The sequence below is a fragment of the Orcinus orca genome, chromosome 7, assembly GCF_937001465.1.
Source record: "Orcinus orca chromosome 7, mOrcOrc1.1, whole genome shotgun sequence".
Classification (NCBI taxonomy): Eukaryota; Metazoa; Chordata; class Mammalia; order Artiodactyla; family Delphinidae; genus Orcinus; species Orcinus orca.
The window spans coordinates 53878729-53900441 of NC_064565.1; the positions used below are offsets into that span (position 1 = coordinate 53878729).

General features: G+C 36.2%; 1 protein-coding gene across 3 annotated transcripts in view; it reads right to left on the reverse strand.

The window, feature by feature from the left end:
• The window catches only part of SLC38A11 (solute carrier family 38 member 11), a 52911-nt gene extending 31407 nt beyond the window's left edge, over window positions 1-21504 (reverse strand). Inside the window, exons 1-7 of one of the 3 annotated variants that reach the window (XM_004283606.2) lie at window positions 21038-21504; window positions 20438-20555; window positions 18608-18682; window positions 12294-12428; window positions 11359-11424; window positions 7825-7931; window positions 5747-5826 (exon numbers count right to left, since the gene is read on the reverse strand). In XM_004283606.2, the coding sequence (XP_004283654.1) occupies window positions 5747-5826; window positions 7825-7931; window positions 11359-11424; window positions 12294-12428; window positions 18608-18682; window positions 20438-20555; window positions 21038-21076 (620 nt within the window). In that variant the 5' untranslated portion in view covers window positions 21077-21504. Of the gene's footprint in view, window positions 1-5746; window positions 5827-7824; window positions 7932-11358; window positions 13406-18607; window positions 18683-20437; window positions 20556-21037 lie in introns of those variants that run through there. The other 2 variants (XM_049712062.1, XM_033412593.2) reach the window with 2 other exon arrangements.
• Window positions 21505-21713: the final 209 nt, after the last annotated feature.

Below are 21713 nucleotides of genomic sequence, written 5' to 3' on the forward strand. Positions count from 1 at the left end.
TCATGGACTGTGCTTTCCTCATCTTGGCAGCCTCAATACCTAGAAGAGTGACTGGCATAAGCCAGACATTTAATAAATGCTTATTAGCTGAAAGAACAGGTGACTCGATTTTTGCTCTTTGGTTGTTAATCTGTACCACAGACCAGTCTGGCTTCTAATCGGAAATAACACACAGGTGGCACATTTCACTAAGGCAGCCATTTATAAAAAAATAATTGATGGGCTTCCCTGGTGGCGCAGTGGTTGAGCGTCCGCCTGCCGATGCAGGAGACACGGGTTCGTGCCCCGGTCCGGGAGGATCCCACATGCCGCGGAGCGGCTGGGTCCGTGAGCCATGGCCGCTGAGCCTGCGCATCCGGAGCCTGTACTCCGCAACGGGAGAGGCCACAACAGTGAGAGGCCGGCGTACCGCAAAAAAAAAAAAAAAAAAAAATTGATGATGAGTGGGATGAGTCCTTAACACTGAGCAACCCAGGCTGCTCCTTCAGCTCCACTAACACAGGGACTGGACTGATCTCCTCGGAGAACATATTGTCTTACAGCTGTTTTTTTCTATTTTCATGCAGACTCAAGTCACATGATGGTTCTATTTGTTGCTTCATGTCAGCAATTGGTCTGGGAAAACTTAACACTAGCTCTAGCAGTGCTACAGAACAGAGTCAAATGGTATTTTAGCAAATGAGTGAGCAAATTTTGTTAGCATGGAAGCAGCCTTAGGAACATTTTCTTTGCCAGAGAATGTTTTTGTATTAAATTTTTAATGTCCTAAGATCATTTTCATTATCTCATGACTTCAATCCTCTCCAAGGAGCACTCTATATCATGAATTCCAACTTTTCAAGATTTCCTGGGGGACTTTCACTCCATCTTCTGCCTTGGTCTATAACATGTTCCATATCTCCCATGGTAAAAACGGTAGTTTTTAGACTTCTTACTGCCTTAAGCCACTGTTTTGTCCTGAGATTTTCATTCATTGAGGCTCTTAAAAAACAAAAGGGTTTTTTTTTTTTGGGCCAAATTCACTTAGATCTTAATTCTCTCTAAGCTACTTTCCAACTTTATCATTTGATTGAAATGCCTGAAGGTCACCAGTAACCTCCTGTCACCTCAAGTGGACATCTGTAGTTTACACCATGCAGTCTACTCCCGCTTCCTGTGGCATCATCATTGCCTTGATTTCCTTTGGGATACCTTTTCCTCTGCTCAGAGTCTGTGTGCTTTAGCTGAGCTGATCCCATCCTTAGCTTCAAAGGTAGTCATGTAACACAAACATAAGCAACTCAGTACAAGGCATGATCGTCATGGGTCCTCACTAGAGCCAATCAGAACTAATACTGGAATTGAGGTTTGAGGTAAAATAAAAGATTTTTTTTATGGACTTGGACTTGAATAGATGTAGGCTAAGATTGCCATTGCCGTCTTGTCACAATAAGGGGAAAGTCTTTCAGACACTAGAGCCAAAATAGGATATGAAGCCAAAGGATAAAAAAAGAAAAACTATGATTTTGTTGACTGAGCTCCTAAATCCAACCAAACCTAATAACAGAAATAGCCTTGAACTTTATAGCTGTGTGTGTCAATAAATTCTCTCTTGCCTCAACCAGTTATGGTTCTATGGTTGTTGTCGTCTGCAACAAAAATGGCAATAATTTATGCACCATCAAAACAAATCAGTGGCTGGTATCTGCCAGAACTAATCATTCCCTTTTCAAATATGCACTATTCCTTTGTCTTTACCCATTTTTTTCTGACCCTTCTTTAATCCCCTCTAGTTCCTCTTTATATATAGCTATAATTGTGGAATTTCAGGGTTAGAATGAATAAGGGGTAACAAAACTAGTATGTATTGAGATCCTTGGAAAAGGCACATTTTATATGCATAAATACCTGTTAAAAGTGTAGACACATTTTTTGAAATTATGTTTGGAACACACTACACTATTGATTAAAATGCTGTAAAAGAGATGTTATATGAAGGGAGACTAGTTATAAATTTGGACTGCATGCTATCATTTCCATCCTGAATGTAAAGAATTGAATATTAATGAGGCACAGAATGAAGGTTTTCACAGTGATAATGCCTCTGATTGTAGTTTGAAAAAAAATGGGAGAAATGTGTTATTGCATTTTGATACTAGCACACTTTCTGGAAAGCAATTAGATTGCGTTGTCACCTCAGTTTTTAGAAAGCAAAAGGTTAGAAAACACAATAAAACTGAACATTATTTCCAAAAAGAAAGTCATTGGACTGTGAGATATTTGAAATCATATCAAAAAGCAGAGTTTATGGCCCTATGAGTTATGGAAAAGGAAATTGAATTGTATGTTTTATTTTTAAAACACAACCACTACAAAGGTGTTTCCATAGTAACAAGGTCAATACCAGTCGCCATTGCAGACCTTCCTCTTTTCTGATACTGGGTTTAAAGATCTTTTTCAAATACCACTTTAAAAGTCCTATGAAAAAGTACAGGGTTTCTGATCATTCATCTGAACAAAAAAATGAGGAAAAACACACATGGAGTATTGAATTTCTCATGTTTTATGGATTATAAGCATTCGTGGCTGTCATATTTTCAGAGAAAAGCCTGCCTGACTAGCTACTATGCCAGCCCCTAAACATGGGATTTGATTAGCCTGATTGTAAATCTGGACAAACAGAAGTTGTTTGCAGTAGTATTCAAACAGAAATAAAAGGCAGCACAGTATTAAAAAACACACTTCCTTAACATTTAAATATTGAAAGAGTTAACTAAATAATCCCTGTTGTTAGAAAAATTTCAAAGACTCAGATAAAATATGATTATCAGCACTAGAGGAAGGTTAAAAAGATACAGGTCACATTTTGTTTATAACAGAAATAAATAGCTCTTGGCCATAAAAATCAATTCATTTAGCACCACCAGGAAGTGGCTTCTCCTTCCTCTTTCCTTTGTATCAAGATACACTGCCTATATGACAGTCATTCGTATCATCTTATCTTCCCCACTAAACTGTGCACCCCTCAGAGCAGAGATACTTTCTCTTTGTGTTCACAATAGTATCTCACACACATTTTGTATATAGAAGACACTGAAAAAAATAACTGAAGGATGAATCATGAAAAATAACGACACAACAGTAACTAAAATAACAAAATCTCTGGCCTATTTTTAGAAATGTGTCAGTTAAAATGTGTACTCATGATTTTAATCTCTTCAAACCAAGAGGCTCTAGATCTTTGTTCACAAACTCAAAACCATTAAGTAATAAATCCAGTTGCCTGACCCCTACATCAATTCCTTCAGAATCTCTGCAAGTAGGGCCCTGGCATCAGCATTTTTTAAAGCTACTCAGGTAATTCTAATGTGAAGCCAGAGTTGAAAATCATTGCTTTAAACTGTTCTGCTTGGGCTCAACTAATGGCTTATTTATTTACTTCCAACTTTTAGCTGCTTGCTTTTTTTCCCCTCAATGTTCCCTCATAGTACTCTATTTCCCAAATCTATTAACACCTTTTATTATAACTTGATTTATTCTCTACATGATAAAGGCTTCAATTAAAATAGTTCTGGCTTATAAAAGTAAAAATTTTAAGCAAAAATTATTAGTGTATTTTGTTCAATACACTTATTAGCCTTTCGTTGCTGTGAATTCAGCTTCTGAAAACCAGAGCAGAATACAGTACCAATATTATAGATGTTAAATACATCCAGTAGAATTTAATATGTGTTTTTGTGCTTTTAAGCTTACCTTTCCCAGGCCTGTAATGCCTTTTACACCCTTATCTATCTGGAAAAATTCAGATTCCTCTTTCAAAACGTCCAGATCATATTTCTCTTCCTCTAGGAAGCCTTCCTTAATTCAGACTATCAAGAACTCTCTTCTTTGGTGCTGACACTGCCCCTCATTTATGCTTCTATTTTGCACTCCTAATACTGTATTGTCATTTCTTTTTCTTTTTTGTTTTTAAAATAAATCCCTCATCCATAGTTGATCGTGAACAATGTGCAGTAAGTGCTGCACAGCAAAATAGTTAGAAGCCATAGGTACTCAATAAGTGTTTACTAGATGAAGGAATAAATGGCCATATTGAAGTGAACCAGGTACATTTCAAAAACACTATCGCTATGGACTGAATTGTGCTCCCCACAAAATTCATGTTGAAGCCCTAACCCAAATTCGTGATGGTATGTAAGGATGAGGACTTTGGGAGATAATTAGGTTTAGAAGAGGTCATGAGGGTAGGACACTCTTACTGGGATTAGTGCCTTTATAAGAGGAGACACCAGAGAGCTTGCTGTCTCTCCCTCTGTCTGCCACATGAGGACACAGCAGGAAGGCAGGCATCTGCAAGTCAGGAAGAAATCCCTCACCAGAACCCAACCAAGCTGCCAGCCTGCAGAACTATGAGAAAATAAATATCTGTTGTTCATGTCACCCAGTCTGTAGTACTTTGTTCCAGCAGGCCAAACTGACTAATACAACTATGAACTGGGATTAAGTTATTTGAAGATAACATTAATATAAACATTACAGATATTTATGCTATCTCCTTTTATTGAAAACCTTAAAAAAAGTTTTTTTTTTAAAGAAAAGACCATATGAAATGTAGTTAGTCTAGATATTTCATACTTCCTTTCAAATAAATTTAAGGCATAATTTTTGGTATTTTCCTGGTAAATTAAGAAGCCTGACATAAGTCATATATAGTGGAAGATGAAGTGATTTTGCAGAACAATGTTCAGTAGGAAAAAAATAAGTTACCTGGGGGATGGCATTATCAATTATAGCTATTCACCAAGTTTCTTTTTTTCCTCACAGATAACAACTGAAGACCCAGCATGTTCCTTGCACTATGTTAGAGATTGTCTTAAATTAATTTTATTTGTCTTATGTAGGATAAAGAAAATATTTAAGGTGTCATGGAAACTCCATAATGTATTATTTATTAATTTATTCAACAAATAGTTATTGTGCATTGTGGGAACCCAATTTTGTGTTTAAAGCTATTTTAAGCTAGTTTCATTACGGCATTCTCTTGGGACTGTGGATACAAACTACCCAGTCCTTATCTGATAAATCTATTCTATAATCAAAGCATAAGAACTGTGTGGTTTAGATCAGTAGAATCTCTACTTTGAATTTCACGGCTAAGTAACATTTTTAAAATTTGTGGAACCAATGCCAAGTTCCCAACATTTTATTTGGCCAAATAATAATGTAAAAAACAAATAAATATCATTACCAACTATCACTATTAGTTCACAAATGACAAAGCATTTTAACACAATTAAAGAATATAATCTTAGTAGAGAATAAAGGGTGGTTTTCAAGGTGACCACATTTCATTAAATAGAGAAAAACATCCACTATATTCTTTACTCTTCTCATTTCAACCTAGACTGGTGAAAACTTTGTTAAGAACAAATCCATCTGTGAGATAGATACAGAAATTTCTACCATCTACCATTTCTCCTCTTTCTGCCATCTACCACTTCTCTACCTTGTTCCTATTTCTCACTATTCAAAATCCCTTCCTTATTTTAATTCTTTAGGCAGGCCATGAAAATAATAAGCAAACTCAGTTTAATCCCATCAGCTACTACTTAAACGTAATCATTTTCTCTCATTTTGTCAAATACTGAAGATAAATGATGCTTCTGGTACCATTATAACTTTATGTTTCTGCATTTATAATATATCATATGAACATCTGAATGATGGGTATAAATCAAATATCAACCAATGAAGCAACAAAACTTACATGTGTGGACCCAATGAAACTACCCTTGCCATTACAATTCCAAGAATCAGAGTTGTTAAAACTGTAGAAATAAGAGAGATCTGAAAAAGAAAATGTAAAGATATATGGTCAGTTTAGAATAGAGACAATTTTATTGAAAATATTAGGTGATTCACTTTTTACTTGAGTAAACTTATGTACAGTTTTTAAAATACAATTCTTTAGTAGTTTATTCTTACAGATTGGTATTGATAATCTAAGGCAGGTAAATTTTTTATTAGATCTTAGTCTTAGTTCTTTTCCCCCCAAATAGAACAAGTACCAAATATGACTATTTCATAAAGGGAAATTATGTTTCCATTTTTCTTCAGGTTTTATTTTAGTGTTGACTTGTGCTTTTTTCTATCTATAATTGCTTCTTGCTTCTGTCGTTATCCTACCCTGCCCCTTCCTATACCACGTCCCCCCACCCACTCACACACATTTTGGGACGCCTCTGCTTTTTCCTTGCTGCTTTCTAGCTCTATTAAGTCTAATTTTCCTCTGTGGTTTTGTCCTTTGGTCTGTGTTTCTAGAGTCTTCTCTGCTACTTCCTCTCTCTTCTGTCACTATTTTAACTGGTTACAATATAAACTGGTCTGTGTGTATATGTGTTCTTTGCACTCTCAACATTAAATCTGTGTTCTACTCTTAATTTTTTAAATGGATAAGCACAATTTAGAAATTTTTGTCTGATAAGAAAAATATAAAATTGCTTTTATTTCATTTGATTGTCATTAATCTTGTTTCCTGGGTTGTTAGTTTTTAACTAGAGAGAAGGTTCTATTATAAGTCCTCTGATCCACTCAGATATTGGGAAAGAATCCGGTCACATAGCTAGAAAGTGGCCCGTGGGGAACTCAGATGCTCAGCCTGACTCCAGATCAGTGTTTTCTAACTACTCTGCTTTGCTCATGGGAGATTTATTTAAATACATCAATATGACATTTTTAAGGGACACTTAGGGTCAAAATGTTCAAGTATTAGTAATATGATGGAACATTAGCTTTCTTTTCATAAATGCCTTGCCTTTTGCTCTCAGAAGGAAGCATTTATGTCTACATTGAGCATGTGGAATGGAAAACAGTTCAGACATTTCAGAAAATTCACCAAAAAAGTTCCTTTTAATACACTTCAGTTTATTTCTAGATGCCTCTTATGGAAGGAAGGAGCATGGTCAGAAAACTCTGGAATATCATCCCCATTCTCAGCTCTACCTGGAAGAGGGGGCTTCATCACTGTGGATACACACGAAACATCACAGTGAAAAGTAAAACTAATTAACTGTTGGATTTTTCAAAATAGAATGTAAAAACACATGAATAACTTAAAAAAATTTTTTTTTATCAGAATGTTTGGCATAATGAGGATGGAACACCAATAATATTCTGAGTAAAATACAAACACTTCATGAGAGTAAGGAAATAAAATACAGCCAGATAAAGGCTAATGCATGCAGATAAGCATATGTGGTGAGTTGAATACGTACTTGGTTGGTTTCATTAGAAATAAATAACCATTTCTCTTTAGCAATAAGAATCATAAATATTGGCCAAATTCTCAACAATTAATCAATCAAATATTGACATTTAAATTCACTGGATAAAAAATGGGCACAATAGACATTGTAATTTACAAAAAAATTTTAAGCCAATGAAGTGATTTATTCTTACTTCATTAAAGTTAATGTAATTTTAAATTGTTTAAATGACTACAAAGAATGATAGAAAATAGACTAGATTTTTCAGTAAATAGACTTGGTTTAAATAGAGTTCTTTATATTTTCTAAAATTAAAGTGTGCTGTCTGTGTCAGAGTATCTACCTTAAAAAAAGAGAAGAGAGGACCTATTTATTTCATAGTCATCAAGTATTTAACCATCAGTTCCCCCAAATAAGATAAAATATCAAACATAGTTTACTCCAATACAATTATAAGTAAACTAAAAGAAACTAAAGATGAATACTGTAATTAAGAACTTGGCCATAGAGATAGCAGTTTGACAAAATTAATGCAGGTAACAAAGTGCATTTCTTTGCCTATTTAAAATGTAAAAATTACCTTTCCAAGTTTCGCTATATCTCGATACAAGGACAAAGGCAGAGTAAAGGCAACAGTGGAAAGCACAATAATGAAATGGTGACCAATAAGCAAGTTTTCAGGATCAACTAAAACACAATAAATATTATAAAGTGTTTATGAGTAACACCAGTGACACAAGTAGTCAAATATTTAATTAAAAAAATGACTTAATTAATACAAAGAGCTACATAAATGACAATTTTGAATAAATTCCATACAACCATGTAAAAACAGAAATAATTCACGAAAAATGTAAATACAAAGTAACTTAAGGATGAACCTATAATTCAAATAATGTTATAATATTTTGCATTCAAATTATTTTAGTAGCCTCTGCATCAGTTGTCCTGCTTCTTCCTTCCTTTGTCCCCTTAGTGTATGTGTGTGTGTGTGTGTGTGTGTGTGTGTGTGTATATATATATATATATATATATTTTTTTTTTTTTTTTTTTTTTTTTTTTGCGTTACGCAGGCCTCTCACTGTTGTGGCCTCTCCCGTTGCGGAGCACAGGCTCCGGACGCGAGGCTCCGCGGCACGTGGGATCTTCCCGGACCGGGGCACGAACTCGTGTCCCCTGCATTGGCAGGCAGACTCTCAACCACTGCACCACCAAGGAAGCCCCCTTAGTGTATACTTTTAACCTAGAAACTACAGAGATCCTTTCCAAAGGCTAAAGACATTATGTCACTCCTTGTCCTAAACCCTCTAATGGCAAAACCCTTCATTCATAAAGTAAGCAACATGGGGAAATGGTATGTTCTGTGCCTTTTTTTTTTCTAACTTCTGTATTCCAGAGAGACTTGATCAGTACAACTTAAAATTTCAAGCCTCAAGGTTTTGATAAAAATATTCACTATATTTCTACCCTTCTATTGAGAAAGAAGTGATTTCCCTGAAGGAAAGCAGACAAAGCAACTTTTTGGATAGGGAAGATGTCATAGGGAAGCTGCTGAAACCTGGTATTTATTCACTGCAGACTCTTGGCTATCAAAACAAGGAAATAATATATATATATATAGTGCGTGTGTGTGTGTGTGTGCGAGAGAGAGAGAGAGAGAGAGAGAGAGAGAGAGAGAGAGAGATCAAATACAAACAAAATTTGTAAACATAAAACATACTTACAAGGATTTATATATATATATATATATTTAAAGCTGTGCTAATCACAGTATTCACTTTAGGAGCTATGTATCTATTCCAATGAAGACACTATTGTTTAAATTTTTAGCTCATATTGAATTCCTTCAGAGATCATGTGATTATACTTTTGAAATGTCCTCAGTGGTACCAAGTCTTTGTGCATTAATTTCTGCAAAATCTAAAATCTGTAGAAGCCAAGTCTGTCAAATAAGTAAGTGAATGTGGTAAAAAACAAAAACAAAAAAAGAGAGCTATTACTCTGAAGAGTAAGACTAGTTTTCTTATATGGCTAATAAACTAATGTGTAAGGAAGTTCCAAGGTGGGAATTTCAAAATGGCATAAGTTATACACACACACACACACATATGTACCAGAATGGAAATATTAATCGTGGGTTTTTGTTTAACTCAGTCATAACTAAACAATCATCATAACGTTGTGAGTCAAAACAATCAAACAGGAAAGTCAAGTTCCAAAACCCTTGAACTCAACTATTTACATATTTCTGGTGAACATAATATGAATTAAATTATTTGTGTATCTGGTCTGTTTACCCTTTCAAACTGTTTGCTCTACTAATATAGTGTTATCTTATTTATACGGATGTCTGAAGTTACATGTATCCTTAAAATTCTGAAAGTATAGATTAAAAAGGAAGGAGAAAAGGAAGGAAGGAAGGAAGTGTTGGTAGGATTATGCCTAGTTGGTTGTCCCAAGAGAAAGAGACTATGCTATGTTTTCTAACATTTTCCTCATACATATGTATTACTTCTTAAATAAGAAAAAAGAAAGAATTTTTTCTAAATTAATAATGCTCCTTTGAAAAACTGAAAAAATAGCAAAGGAAACAAAAAATTCCCATGAATCGCACAATTAAAAGATAACCACAGTTTATATGTGAATATATGTTTTTTATTTTTTCCTTATTTATGGAAATAGAAAATTTACATAATTTAGATCATATTGTATATATGGTATTATATTCTTCTCATTTTCCTTAACATTCTATCCACTCACCTAATCTCAGTTTATGAAAACAGGATTTGGAGGCTGGGGGCTATGACAGCACCTACAGATAACAGCTAACAGTGCTGGGTACACCTCCTATATGCTAGGCACTGTCTGCGTTGTCTCTCGTTTCACACCATAATTCTATGAAGCAGGTGATACTCTAATTCATAATTTAGAGATGAGGGGCTAGAACTCAGCGAGGGCATTAACCTTCTCAAGGTCACACAGCTAGCAAGTAGTGGGTCAGTGATTTGATGCTCAAATCTCCTTGGTTTCAGTTTCCACTAAACCCTGTGAGAGGAATAGGCACAATTTCCAGCTTTACGTTTTGTTTCATTTTGTTGGCATGTTTCTAGGATGGGTGATTCACACACTAAGAGAAAACGTGTTTCTGTATCAATTTGAAGGATAATAACAACTATAAAGTTAGGCGACTATGAAATGGGGATTATGTGGCTTGGACGAGGAACTCTTCAAAGCAAAAAGACTCACAATCTCTGAATTATTCAAATAGCCATGATATGGTGAAAGGATGAACAGGGAGTGGCGTTGTGGCACATGCTGAAAAGGTCTGCTTAAAATGTTCACAGTGGCTTTTTCAGAATCAAGCCAAACAGGAAACAAGCCGAATGTCCCTCAACTGGATGATAGATAAAATGTTTATATCCATATAATGAAATAATCCTCAGCAATTAAAAAAAAGAACACGTTACTAATAAACTCCCAAACATGGAGAATCTCAAATGTACCATACTAAGTGAAAGAGGTCAGACCCAAAAGGCTCGCTCCTATAAGATGCCATTTATTTGACATTCTGGGAAAAGCAAAAGTAGGAAGAGAAATCAGATCAGTGGTTCCCTAAGGCTGGAGATGAGAGAAAGTTTGACTACAAAGCGGAATGAGGAAAATCTGGGGGGATAACGGAATGGTTCTATATTTTGATTGTGGCTGTGGTTATATGACTATATGCATGTGTCAAAACTCATAGGACTATACATTAAAAAGGGTTAATTTTACTATATTAAATTGTAGCTTAATACAAATAATGGGGACAAAGATTAGCTTGCTTATTTAAGAAATGATGTAGTATAAACACTACATGAAAAAATGATACTACAGATAGTGATACATAAGATATTTAAAATATAAAGTATTTTAATTATATAAATAATAATTTTTAAACAGCTAAATTAGAAATAAACTATATATAAGAGATTAATACTTTAGGATCAGATTGGATCATGGATATTACTGGATATTTGAAGTCATCCAATTCCTCCACTTGCAAATATTTTATTTTTAAATTATTATGAATCACATTAACTATGAAAAACTATATAAAATAAATATACTGACTTACCTCCAGGGATTCTTTGGAAAACTTTGCTCAAAGTATCTCCAGTTATTATGTTGTAACTTATCATAGCTAAACACATAATTAAAACAATACAGTCACCAACAAGCCATCACATATTTCATCTTGAATATTTTGAAAGTAATCAGTTATCACTTCCCAAATAGTCTACTTTCAAATATATATTGTGATTACAAATATGTACAACTTTAAAAATAACTAGACAGCAGATTTGTGGGAGAATATCAGTTTGTATTACAAAAAGATTTTCCCTTCACAAATTGATTCTTTCCAGAACATCTTTAAATAATAATGAGTTTTGGTAGTCATTTAAAACGCAATTTGTTTTGTTATTAAAGTTCAGTTTCCAAATACTCTTTAGGAACACATATTTTGCTCAAAGTGAGGAACAATAATAGAAAACTGTCAAGGCTCCAAAATATCACCTCATTTGAAAAAGTAAAATTTTGGAGAAATATATTCTTAGCTTTCTGAAGAGACATAAGAAACTAGTTTGAACAATAGCTTCTGTATAACTTATTTTGAAAATGAAGTCAATTTGGCCACTGATGAACATTAACATTTTGCTTATTTAAGAAGTGCTGGGTGCCAACTTTAAACAGCACGTTGGCCTTGGACATGACTTCCACAAATCCTTAGGTTTTCAAAAAAATTTTAGCCTTAAAAGAAATCTATCATTCTATTTTTCATCAAGCTAGGGAATCACAAGCATTTCAGAATCACGCTCACTTTATTTCAATGAAATACTCAGAAAACTGACCAAAAGGAACAGAAAACAAGGGAAAAATGGCTAAAGATAAACACTTAATGTGGAAAATATTTCAACTACTAGTATTCTTTAATGACTATTAAAACTATTTTATTCAGAAATGGCCGTTTATGAAAATACTTACAATATTCAATTTCATATTCATCCTTACCTATGAAAGGATACAAAAATTGTAGAACAGACAGTAGGAGATATCCTGGAAAGCCAAAAGTTTTATTGACCAAAGACTGGTAAGTGTCTGTCCCCGAGAGGGCCCCTCCTTTTATCAATAAAACAAGGGAAAAGTCTGTGGCAAAAATAACCATTAAACAAATGTCAGATTACATTTAGTACAAATTTTTTTTTTTTAGTGTTTTGACTTAAAGAAAAAAAGAACTTTAAAGAAGAGTTTAATGCTACAGTAAATTAGCATGGCAAGTCTTACTTTCTTTTCATAAAACTTTATCTTTCATAAAACTGTACTGTTTCCAGTTATATATTTTTCAATCGAGATGCAAATAGACTTCATATATCCATGCAATGAACTGGACAGATGAGGGTATGCAGACTAGAGTTAAAGCTTCAATTTTCCATTTTACTTTCTTAACCTAACCAGTGCGATGACTATTAACAGGATGTGGCTCAATTGTCCAAGCAACAGAATGTAGGTAATCCAATATCTCATAGGCGTTCAACGTGTGAAGACCGAGAATAAAACGTGCTGGAAGCATTCAGAAGAAAAAATAGATTTAGGAGAATCAGATCATTTGTTTTATAACAAAGTACAACTAGTAACTTTATAGTTATTATGGTTTACTTTACTATATTATTATTATAGTTAAGAGAGCACTCTAAGAATTTTTTTTTGAAATTTACATTTTAGAGATTTAAGTTCCACTTTTTTTTTTAAAAAAAAACAGAGATGGCCAATTTTCTTTTTGTTTATTTATTTATTTGGCCGCATCGTGTGGCTTGTGGGATCTTAGTACCCTGACCAGGGATTGAACCGTGCCCTTGGCAGTAAGAGCTCGGAGTCCTAACCACTGGAACGCCAGAGAATTCCCAAGTTCCACTTTTAGTGTTGAAATTGAAGACACAAATATACAGGAAATATATAACTAAAAGTCTCTTTCATTTAACCCAATGTTTTTTGAACACCTAGTGAATGACACTGCAGTTGTATTGGGTACACAGCTACACAGAGGGTGTGATTCGTGCTTTTTCTTTTTTCTTGCTCGTGCTTCCATCACAGGTGAATTTTTTATCAAGTTATTTGGAAATGTACTAGAATACAAAGAAGAAAATACAAATCATTGCAGTGTTGTTTCCACCTTGATTCCCCACCCCCATTTCACTGAAACTTTTTTTAACAAGTTCATCAATGAGCTCCAAGTTGATATATCCAATTGATACCTCCTAAATATTAATCATATTTGCTTTTTCAGTAGCATTTTCTCCCTGTTTACCATTCCCTTGTTTCTCAACCATCCTCCCTTGGCCTTTCTGACATCACTTTCTCTTGGATTTCCTCCTATCTTTTGGGCCATTTAGTTTTTCACGTTTCTTTAACTCTCTTCAAACCCTGGATTCTTGGACTTTTCCCTCACTCTTCAAGATGTCCTAATGTGATCCTATTCATGGTCATGCTTTCAATTTTCATAAAGATGTTAGTAACTCCCAAATTTGTACCTCCAGCCCAGATTTCTTCCAAAACTCCAGATTTCTATATCTAGCTGCCTAATAAACATTTTACCTTGAAGACCTCATAGGCATCTTGATTTTAGATATCCAAATTAGAATTTATATATTTGTTTTGGAACCTGCTTCTGCATTCATATTTCTCCAAACTGTGAATAATATCAAGATAAACTTGAGAATCACACTAGACTTCTCATTATCCATCACCTTCTATTTTCCTTTGGTCACTAAGTCCATTAACTACTGCATCATAAATTATTCAACTATATCTCCTCACTTCTAGTCTCTAACCTGTTTTACTTTAGGGCTTAGGCCTTTATCACGTCTTGCTTGGATTACTGCAAAAACTCCTATTAGTTCTCTCATCCACTATCCCCTCCCTACTAAGACTTTCTTGACCTCCCCCCTGTACCAGATGAATCTGACCACAGAATAAATCTGACCATGTTTTCTGCTTAAAATCCTCCAGGGGAATACTTTGATGCCTTTGGATAAAAACCAACACTTTTTCATAATTTTTTTTCAGAAAAAAACTGTTTATTAGCTGTGGGATCTTGGATGAAGGACTCCGAGTTTCATCTGTAAAGTACGGCAATACCCCAACCTTGAAGAGTCTATGAGGATGATGATGTTTAAATGCCTACCACAATGCTTGGCACACTATGGAGGCTAAATGAATGAGAACTCATGCTATTTTTAGTTATCTTCTATAGGCTGTGTGTTGAGGTGGAAAAACATTGTATTTGGAGTCTGATGATAATGACGGTAACGATGATAAAAACCACAAAAACACTAGCAAATACTTCACAACACTTTCTGTCTGCCAGACCTTTTTCTAAATGCTTTATGCATATTAACGTGTTTCATCATCACAACAGCCCTAAGTAGGTGCCATTATGATCCTCCATTTGATAGATGAGAAAAGTGAGGCACAGAAGCTTAAGTAAATTGCTAAATTTCACAGAATAAAGGAGAGACAGGACTCAGACCCTGGTAGTCTAGCTCCAGAATCCATGCATTTAACCAAAATCTCAACTCTGTTGCCAGTAACTGCAGACCTTGGGCAAATCATGTTAACCTACTGGTCTCAATTTCCTCCTCCATAAAAAGTAGAACATGAATACCTACTTTATGGAGTCAGAAGGATTAAGTATAGTGGTTGCATTATGCTTGGCATCTAGCCAGTCTTCAGGAAATGGTAATGATTATCATTACATGGGAGCCTTCAAAAATGCCTCTGCAAACCTCTCTAACTTCATCTCTTTCCACTTACCAACATCAACCCTATACTTTAGCCAGGCTGAATCACTTACATAGTTCTCTCTTGCATTTCCACATTACCGTCTGCTTGGAGTACCCTTCCATTTTCTTTGCTCTCTCACATTTTTTCATAAATAGTCAGTGAAGCTGTCTTTTCCTCCCCAAAACATGTCTGCTCCTTTAAGGCTGGATTAAATGCCAGTATCCCTACTGTCATGCACATATTTGTATTATGGTATTTTTCATGAAGTATTATAATTATGTGTGTTTTTTTCTGCCGAATGTACTACATTGTGAGCTTCATGTGGGCAGGAATAATGCTATCATTGCTATAGCTATCATTGCTATCATTGTTATAATGGCAGCAGTGTCAGTAAATATCTGTTGAATGAATCAGTGATCAATAAAGCAGGATTGCTAGGTGTCTATATATCTGATTCAAATGTAATATGATAAATGACTTAATAAATATATTTTAAAATATTCTGCAAGCACAAATGACATGGTAATTCATCCTACATCCTTTGTTTAAAACTAGGAAAAGCTTCACAGAAGAGCTGAGTAGTGCCTTGAAGGATAAACAGGATTTCACCAGGTAGAGAAGAAAAAAAAAATGTCAAGCAGGGGGACTATCTATGGGAAGTCAGTGTGAAGGTATATTCTACATGTGGATAATGGAATAGTCCAGAATGGCTAAAACATAAGTCCCACACAGGGCAGTGTCGGTGACAGGGTGAAAGAGAGGTCATATTAGTGGGAGATAAGACCAGAAATGCAGACTGTGGCCGAACCATGAAAGAATTTAAATGCAATAAATTTTTTTCTGTTGTCATTATAGAGTCTTGGAACGTTTTGACTGGGGGAATATCAGATCAGGCTGAGGTTTCGTAAAGATAACTTTTGCAGTAATATGGAGGACGGATCAGAAAGCAAAAGACAGATGCTAAAGGCAGGAAAACTGAGAAGCAACTTATTGGCCAAGGAAGAGAATCAGTGAGGACTGGAGTAACAGGAGGTAACCAGTTTCACAGATGTTGTAAAGTTTTGGTGAAGAACTGTATGCTTGGGATGAGACTGCTGAATTGTACAACAGTTCAAAATGTACTGCTTAAAAGTAACAATTTGCTAAGAATTTAGTCAATAACAAATGCTATATGGGCTATAGATAAAGCTCTCAAAAGTTTTAGGAATCTCAAATATCACTATAACATTTTGATCTCCCTTTAAATGTACTGTATGCAAATTTTAGATAATCCATGAATGAGTGTACGTTATTTAACAGGAAAATTTTCTTTTACATCATTATGTATACTTGGACAATAAAAATTATTTTACTCTAATCAACAAATATGAGAACCTTAAAGTAAATTAAAATAAAATCATTTGTTGTAAATATTTACAATTCTTTCTTGTTCTCCAACATTTCACAAACATGAAAACAGAACTTAGAAACACTACTTGTTGAACTGGACATAACTCATTGAAAAGACAAAGGCCTTAAAAAGACAAAAGAATAATTGTGGAGACAAACAACTGTATAATTAGTGTCAATTTAAAGAACAATTCAATATTATAACCCTACTTGTAGATTTTGCTCTTAAAATCCTAATTAAGGAACAAAATGAATCACAGTCTATAATTATTTTTTGTGTCTGTGTGGTCATCCTTAATTTATCAAAATTATTTAAGGATTTTCATCATGCAGCCAAATTACTGAGTAACTAATTTCTGCTGATTAGTTGCAACATATGACTTTGCAAAGGACTGCTCACAGACATTGCTGTAGGTTTACGTATAGCATCAGTTGAGAGAGTTATTCACATTATGATCTATGTATGTATAACGTGACTTGGCTTTAAGAAACTATTCATTCTCCTTAATTATTGATTGAATCCTTAGGTGATATATATTTTTAAATGCTTTCTGTCTACTGGTTTACAATGTGTGTACATGTTCATAATGCACTTAAACAAGCCTTGGTTATTATGTCTGGGAGGAAATTAATTATTTGTCAGTACTGATTGACTGGAAAACAGGAAATTAAAAACGACAAGGGTAAATCCTTGAATAGGGTTTTTGAGTGTGATAAATGTGCTCATAAATAAAATACACTTTTTAAACATCAGCAACTCTGAATAAGCACAAAGTCACAGATTCCACATTACTAAATTATGGATCTTAAGCTACAAATTAAGAGCTGTAGAAGCTAAAAGCATCTTAGGTTTAGGGAGTGGTGGGTGGTGAGAAGCAGGGAGGAAGGGAGTTGAGGGCCTCTGCCGCTCTGACTTTGGTACCTGCTGCATGCTTTACTTTCTTCCTGAGCCTGAGGAAAAACAGCTGAGTTACAGGCTGGTTTTGGAAGCCTGAGATTTTATGAGGGATGGCATCTTAGTCAGAGTCTCTAGAAGTAGAGCTGAGACAGAGATTCTTGAGCAAGAGATTTGAGGGAGTGCTCTTAGGAGAAGGGGAGTGAAAAGATAGGGCAGGGGAACAGCTCACCAGGACTCGATCTCGGGGGAGAGCAGCTGCAGCCCAAGCCCTGCAGGGGTGGCGGTCTGGAGCTCCAACTGCCCCGCACATTGGTCCCTCCCAGAGGCAAGGAGGACAGCTTTGGGGTTTCCGTTACTCAGTCTTTGGGGAAATGGTGGCTGGGGTTCATAACCTCACAGGAAGGTGATACTGTTAAGGCCCAGGTCGCCACTCTGGAGCAGGGAACAGCTGAGGTGTTTTGTATTACCTGGTAAAGGGCATCTAGGTGATCACACATAGCAGCCCCCTAGCAGCAACCACTGCAGTGGGTGTCTGTCTGTGATTGCTGCCTCTTTCACAGTGATACTAAGGTAGAGGAAAGACCTTGTGTTTGCCTTGAGGTGAACTGGGGGGACGACAGGGCAGGGGTGAGAACAACAGGAAGAGAAGATGATTAGGAGTTGTAAAGCCTGCACTTAGATGGGGGAATGGGTGTGAATGAACATGTTACACGGAAAGCGGGAAGCAGAACAGAAGAAGCGATACAGAAGCACCTTATTGCTGCCCTTGAAGACAGTGGCAGGCAGGAGGCTGGGCAGGCGGGGTAAGGTGGGGAGGGAGTGGGGATCCCTGCTGGTTGAGCACCGGGGCTCTTGGTGCCACCTGCACAAACAGAGCTCAAAAAGGTTGTTCATCTGTGTGCACCTGCCCGAGGTTTTTGTGGGAAAGGAATCCCTGATGTCTGCATTTTCAGAGTACGGTCTTGGCCTTAATCAGTCTTTAAAGTGACTCCTCTATCTACCACGTTTGGCATAAAGTGAAAAGGCACATGAAAAGGATTTAGGCTTGGTAATATATAATGCTTTTCTAATCTGTTCAGAGGATTAGCAAGGAAAGTAAATCTCCTCAGATACAAATGTTTAAATTCTTTAGGATTCTTTGATGCACTTTTTAATTAGGAAATTCAATTACAGGGCGTGTGTGTGTGTGTGTGTGTTTGTGTAAAACAGTCATTGCACAATTTAAATTGCAGGAATAATCAATTACATAGCATTTTACCTGTAACATATGAAACCCAGAATAAAAGCAATATTCCCAGAGGAAAGCCAGCTTGCTTCATTGAATAAGGCAATCCTGGAAAAAACATAAAATGCCCCACCCATCACATTAATAAAACATATGGAAACACGGAAGTTTTCCCCCAATTTCTGTATATAATAGGCTAAGTAAATTGACATATTTATATGACATAGTTTTAAAGTGTATATGAATATTAAAATTAAATGTTAGCATATTAACACCTATTTCAGAATAAAATGTTGTAAGTTAAGGGCATGTCAAGTGAGCAAGTTTATGAGGTGGAAAAATAAGAGTAAGAAAGCATCAAATGAAAAACAGATGACAGTTCACACAAATAATGTTCCCTTCAGAGTGAGGGGGACATATGACCTAGAATATGTGGAGAGTAATGACCCAGAGCTCTCCTTATGTGCTGGCCGGGAAAACAGAGATGATAACAAGAGTATAGAAGGGTTATGAGATTTGAGGAAAGACCAACCCTGGGGTCAAAATGGGCAACTCTGTAGGAAAAGGAGAGGAAAATGAGAAGGCAAAAGTATTTTTTATAAAGCTGAAAGGAGTATGTAATGTTATTTCTTATGAATCTTTTTTGGAAATGGGCAATTTTAGATTATGGACAATGAAACATTTAAAATAAAATGTACTTAAAATAATTCCACCCAGAATATTTATTCTCTGAAAACTTTCCCCTTTCAAAAATCTGCTGAGCCTAATTAAGAAGTACTTTTTAAGTTGACATGAATCAGCTTAAAGTGTTCATATCAGGAATTAGCTCTGGAATTCGGCCTACACCTCTATGGTACATGGAGGCTGAATTTCAAAAAAGTCTTTACGCCTACTTGCTACTACTTTGCCTCAGGTTCCTACAGTTTATTTACCATTTGAAAAAAAAAACTGTCTGTATATGGAAAGTAAAATCAAGAAATACATCAACTTGTGTAAGTTAAGAAAAGTAACTCAATCCAGATGACTGAGACTAAAATGTCATAACTTTACAGGAAAAAGTAATATTCTCAATGAGTATTTGCAGGATTTTGTTTTGTCCTTGCTTTTTCTTAAATTGGATGTTTCAAATAACAAAAGCGCTGAAAAAATAACTGCCTTTATTATTATAACGCAACGCACTTAATTTTTTCTGAACTTTTCCTTTGCTTCAAATTGGGAAAATATGAGAGGCTCATTTCTTTCAATTCTGATTATTTGGCTCCTTTGTTTTAAAAAATCATTTAAAAACCCATTTCTATTTATTGATTAAATTATATTTACAACTGATATATCATAATAAGTTTGTACTTTAAAATTTAATACTCTACAAATGGGTAAGGAAATATTACGTGGATTTGATTCTTCACGATTGTTATGTTTTCACATTAAACTTTTGTATCTCCAATATTTGCAAGTATCTGGAGGTTCTACACCTCTAGAAGGTTATGGAAAGGTGATTCAAGTAACGGTTGGCTACTCCAGGAACAGGGAAAAAAGTAAATTAGGTAACATTATCACTTGACCATGCAGCCTATGAAAAAAAAATTCAGCAATCTCCCATCTGCAGCTCCACCTTAATCTATCACACATGGAGGATGCTCTCAAATGTGGAAAGAGTGTGAATCACCACCCCATTTTTAGTATAAGAGAGACTGATGTGTGTACATTGTTACGTTGGAAAAAAGGGAAGGCTTTTATGAAAAAACAATTACCAATTTTATCATTTAAGATTTTTTCCTTTAAAATTAACCTATGAATACTAGCAACATAAGAAGTGTCTTAAATTTGGCCTTTTCACTGAAAATTAAAAAAAAAAAACCTTACCTATTATACCAGATCCTATAATCGAGTTGACAACATTAAAAACAGCAGCAGACTGACGACAAGTTTTCCCTTTGTCCTTATGTTCAGAAACGAGGGTTTCTCTGTCATCTAGATGGCTCTATTTTAGTATATAAAAGTGCAATTAAAAAAATATTTAACTAGCTCAAAAATTCAGAAAACGGTAAGACAAATATGCAATTTAAGAGACTAACATGATATTAGTAATAAGCAATGCCAATAACGATAAGAAAATGAGGATAATAATAGAGTAACAACAATATCTAGTAATTCAAACAGAGCTTGTGAACAAACTCCATCCTAAAATGTCCTGATTACAGCTGCACCAAGTTCGTGGACTACTGCATGAAATCCTAGTACTTTAGAATCTCTTAGGGAGCAAAGGATGTGATTTTTGTGAAATTAAAGGGGTTATATTGAAAAGTGCCCACTATGAAAAAAAAAGATCAAGGCAAAATTTCTTTTTTCTCCTGGAGAACCTTCTGTGGTGCTACATCAAGACGCTGGGTGAAGGTAGCTAAACGCTGTTGCAGGGTGAACGAACGAATGACCTGCCTTCAGAACCAGCCCCAGTGTCGTTACCTGTGGCGGGACGACAGGCCGCTGCCCCTGGTAGCCCATGGCTGCACCCGGGTCCTCTGCAGGTGGAAGGTTCGCAGGCGCGGGTACTCGACTCGCCAGAACACCCTCCTCCGCGACCTCCAAGCCCGGGGTCAGCGCGCGGCGGGCGAGTTGGGCGCGGGCTGCGCGGGCTGCGCGGGCTGCGCGGGCTGCGCGGGCTGCGCGGGCTGCGCGGGCTGCGCGGGCTGCGCGGGCTGCGCGGGCTGCGCGGGCTGCGCGGGCTGCGCGGGCTGCGGCCGCAGCTCACTTGGACGCCGCGGCCGAGGCGATTTCCCTCGGAGGTTGCGAAATACGCCTTCCTCCTGAGGCGGAGACGCTACAGGGTGTTTCTGATTCGGGCAGACCTCTCTCCCAGCACCTCGCCTTTTTTTCCTTTTCCTTTTTTTTTTTTTTAAACCTCCAGCTGCGGCCTCTCTCCCCTCGCCTCCCACCCACCCAACTGCTGCAAAGTACAATATGTTGCGTCCACGCTGACTTGCTCGGATTGTACAGAGTTAAGCTGGCCTTATAGTCCATTCCCAAATTATCTGCTCCTTGTCTGGAGTCTGACGTCCAGGTAAGAACGCACTAGCACACCTGTTCCCAGGGAGCGTCTTTTCTATTGCTTCCTCCTGCTGCTCCCTACACCGATTTCCGT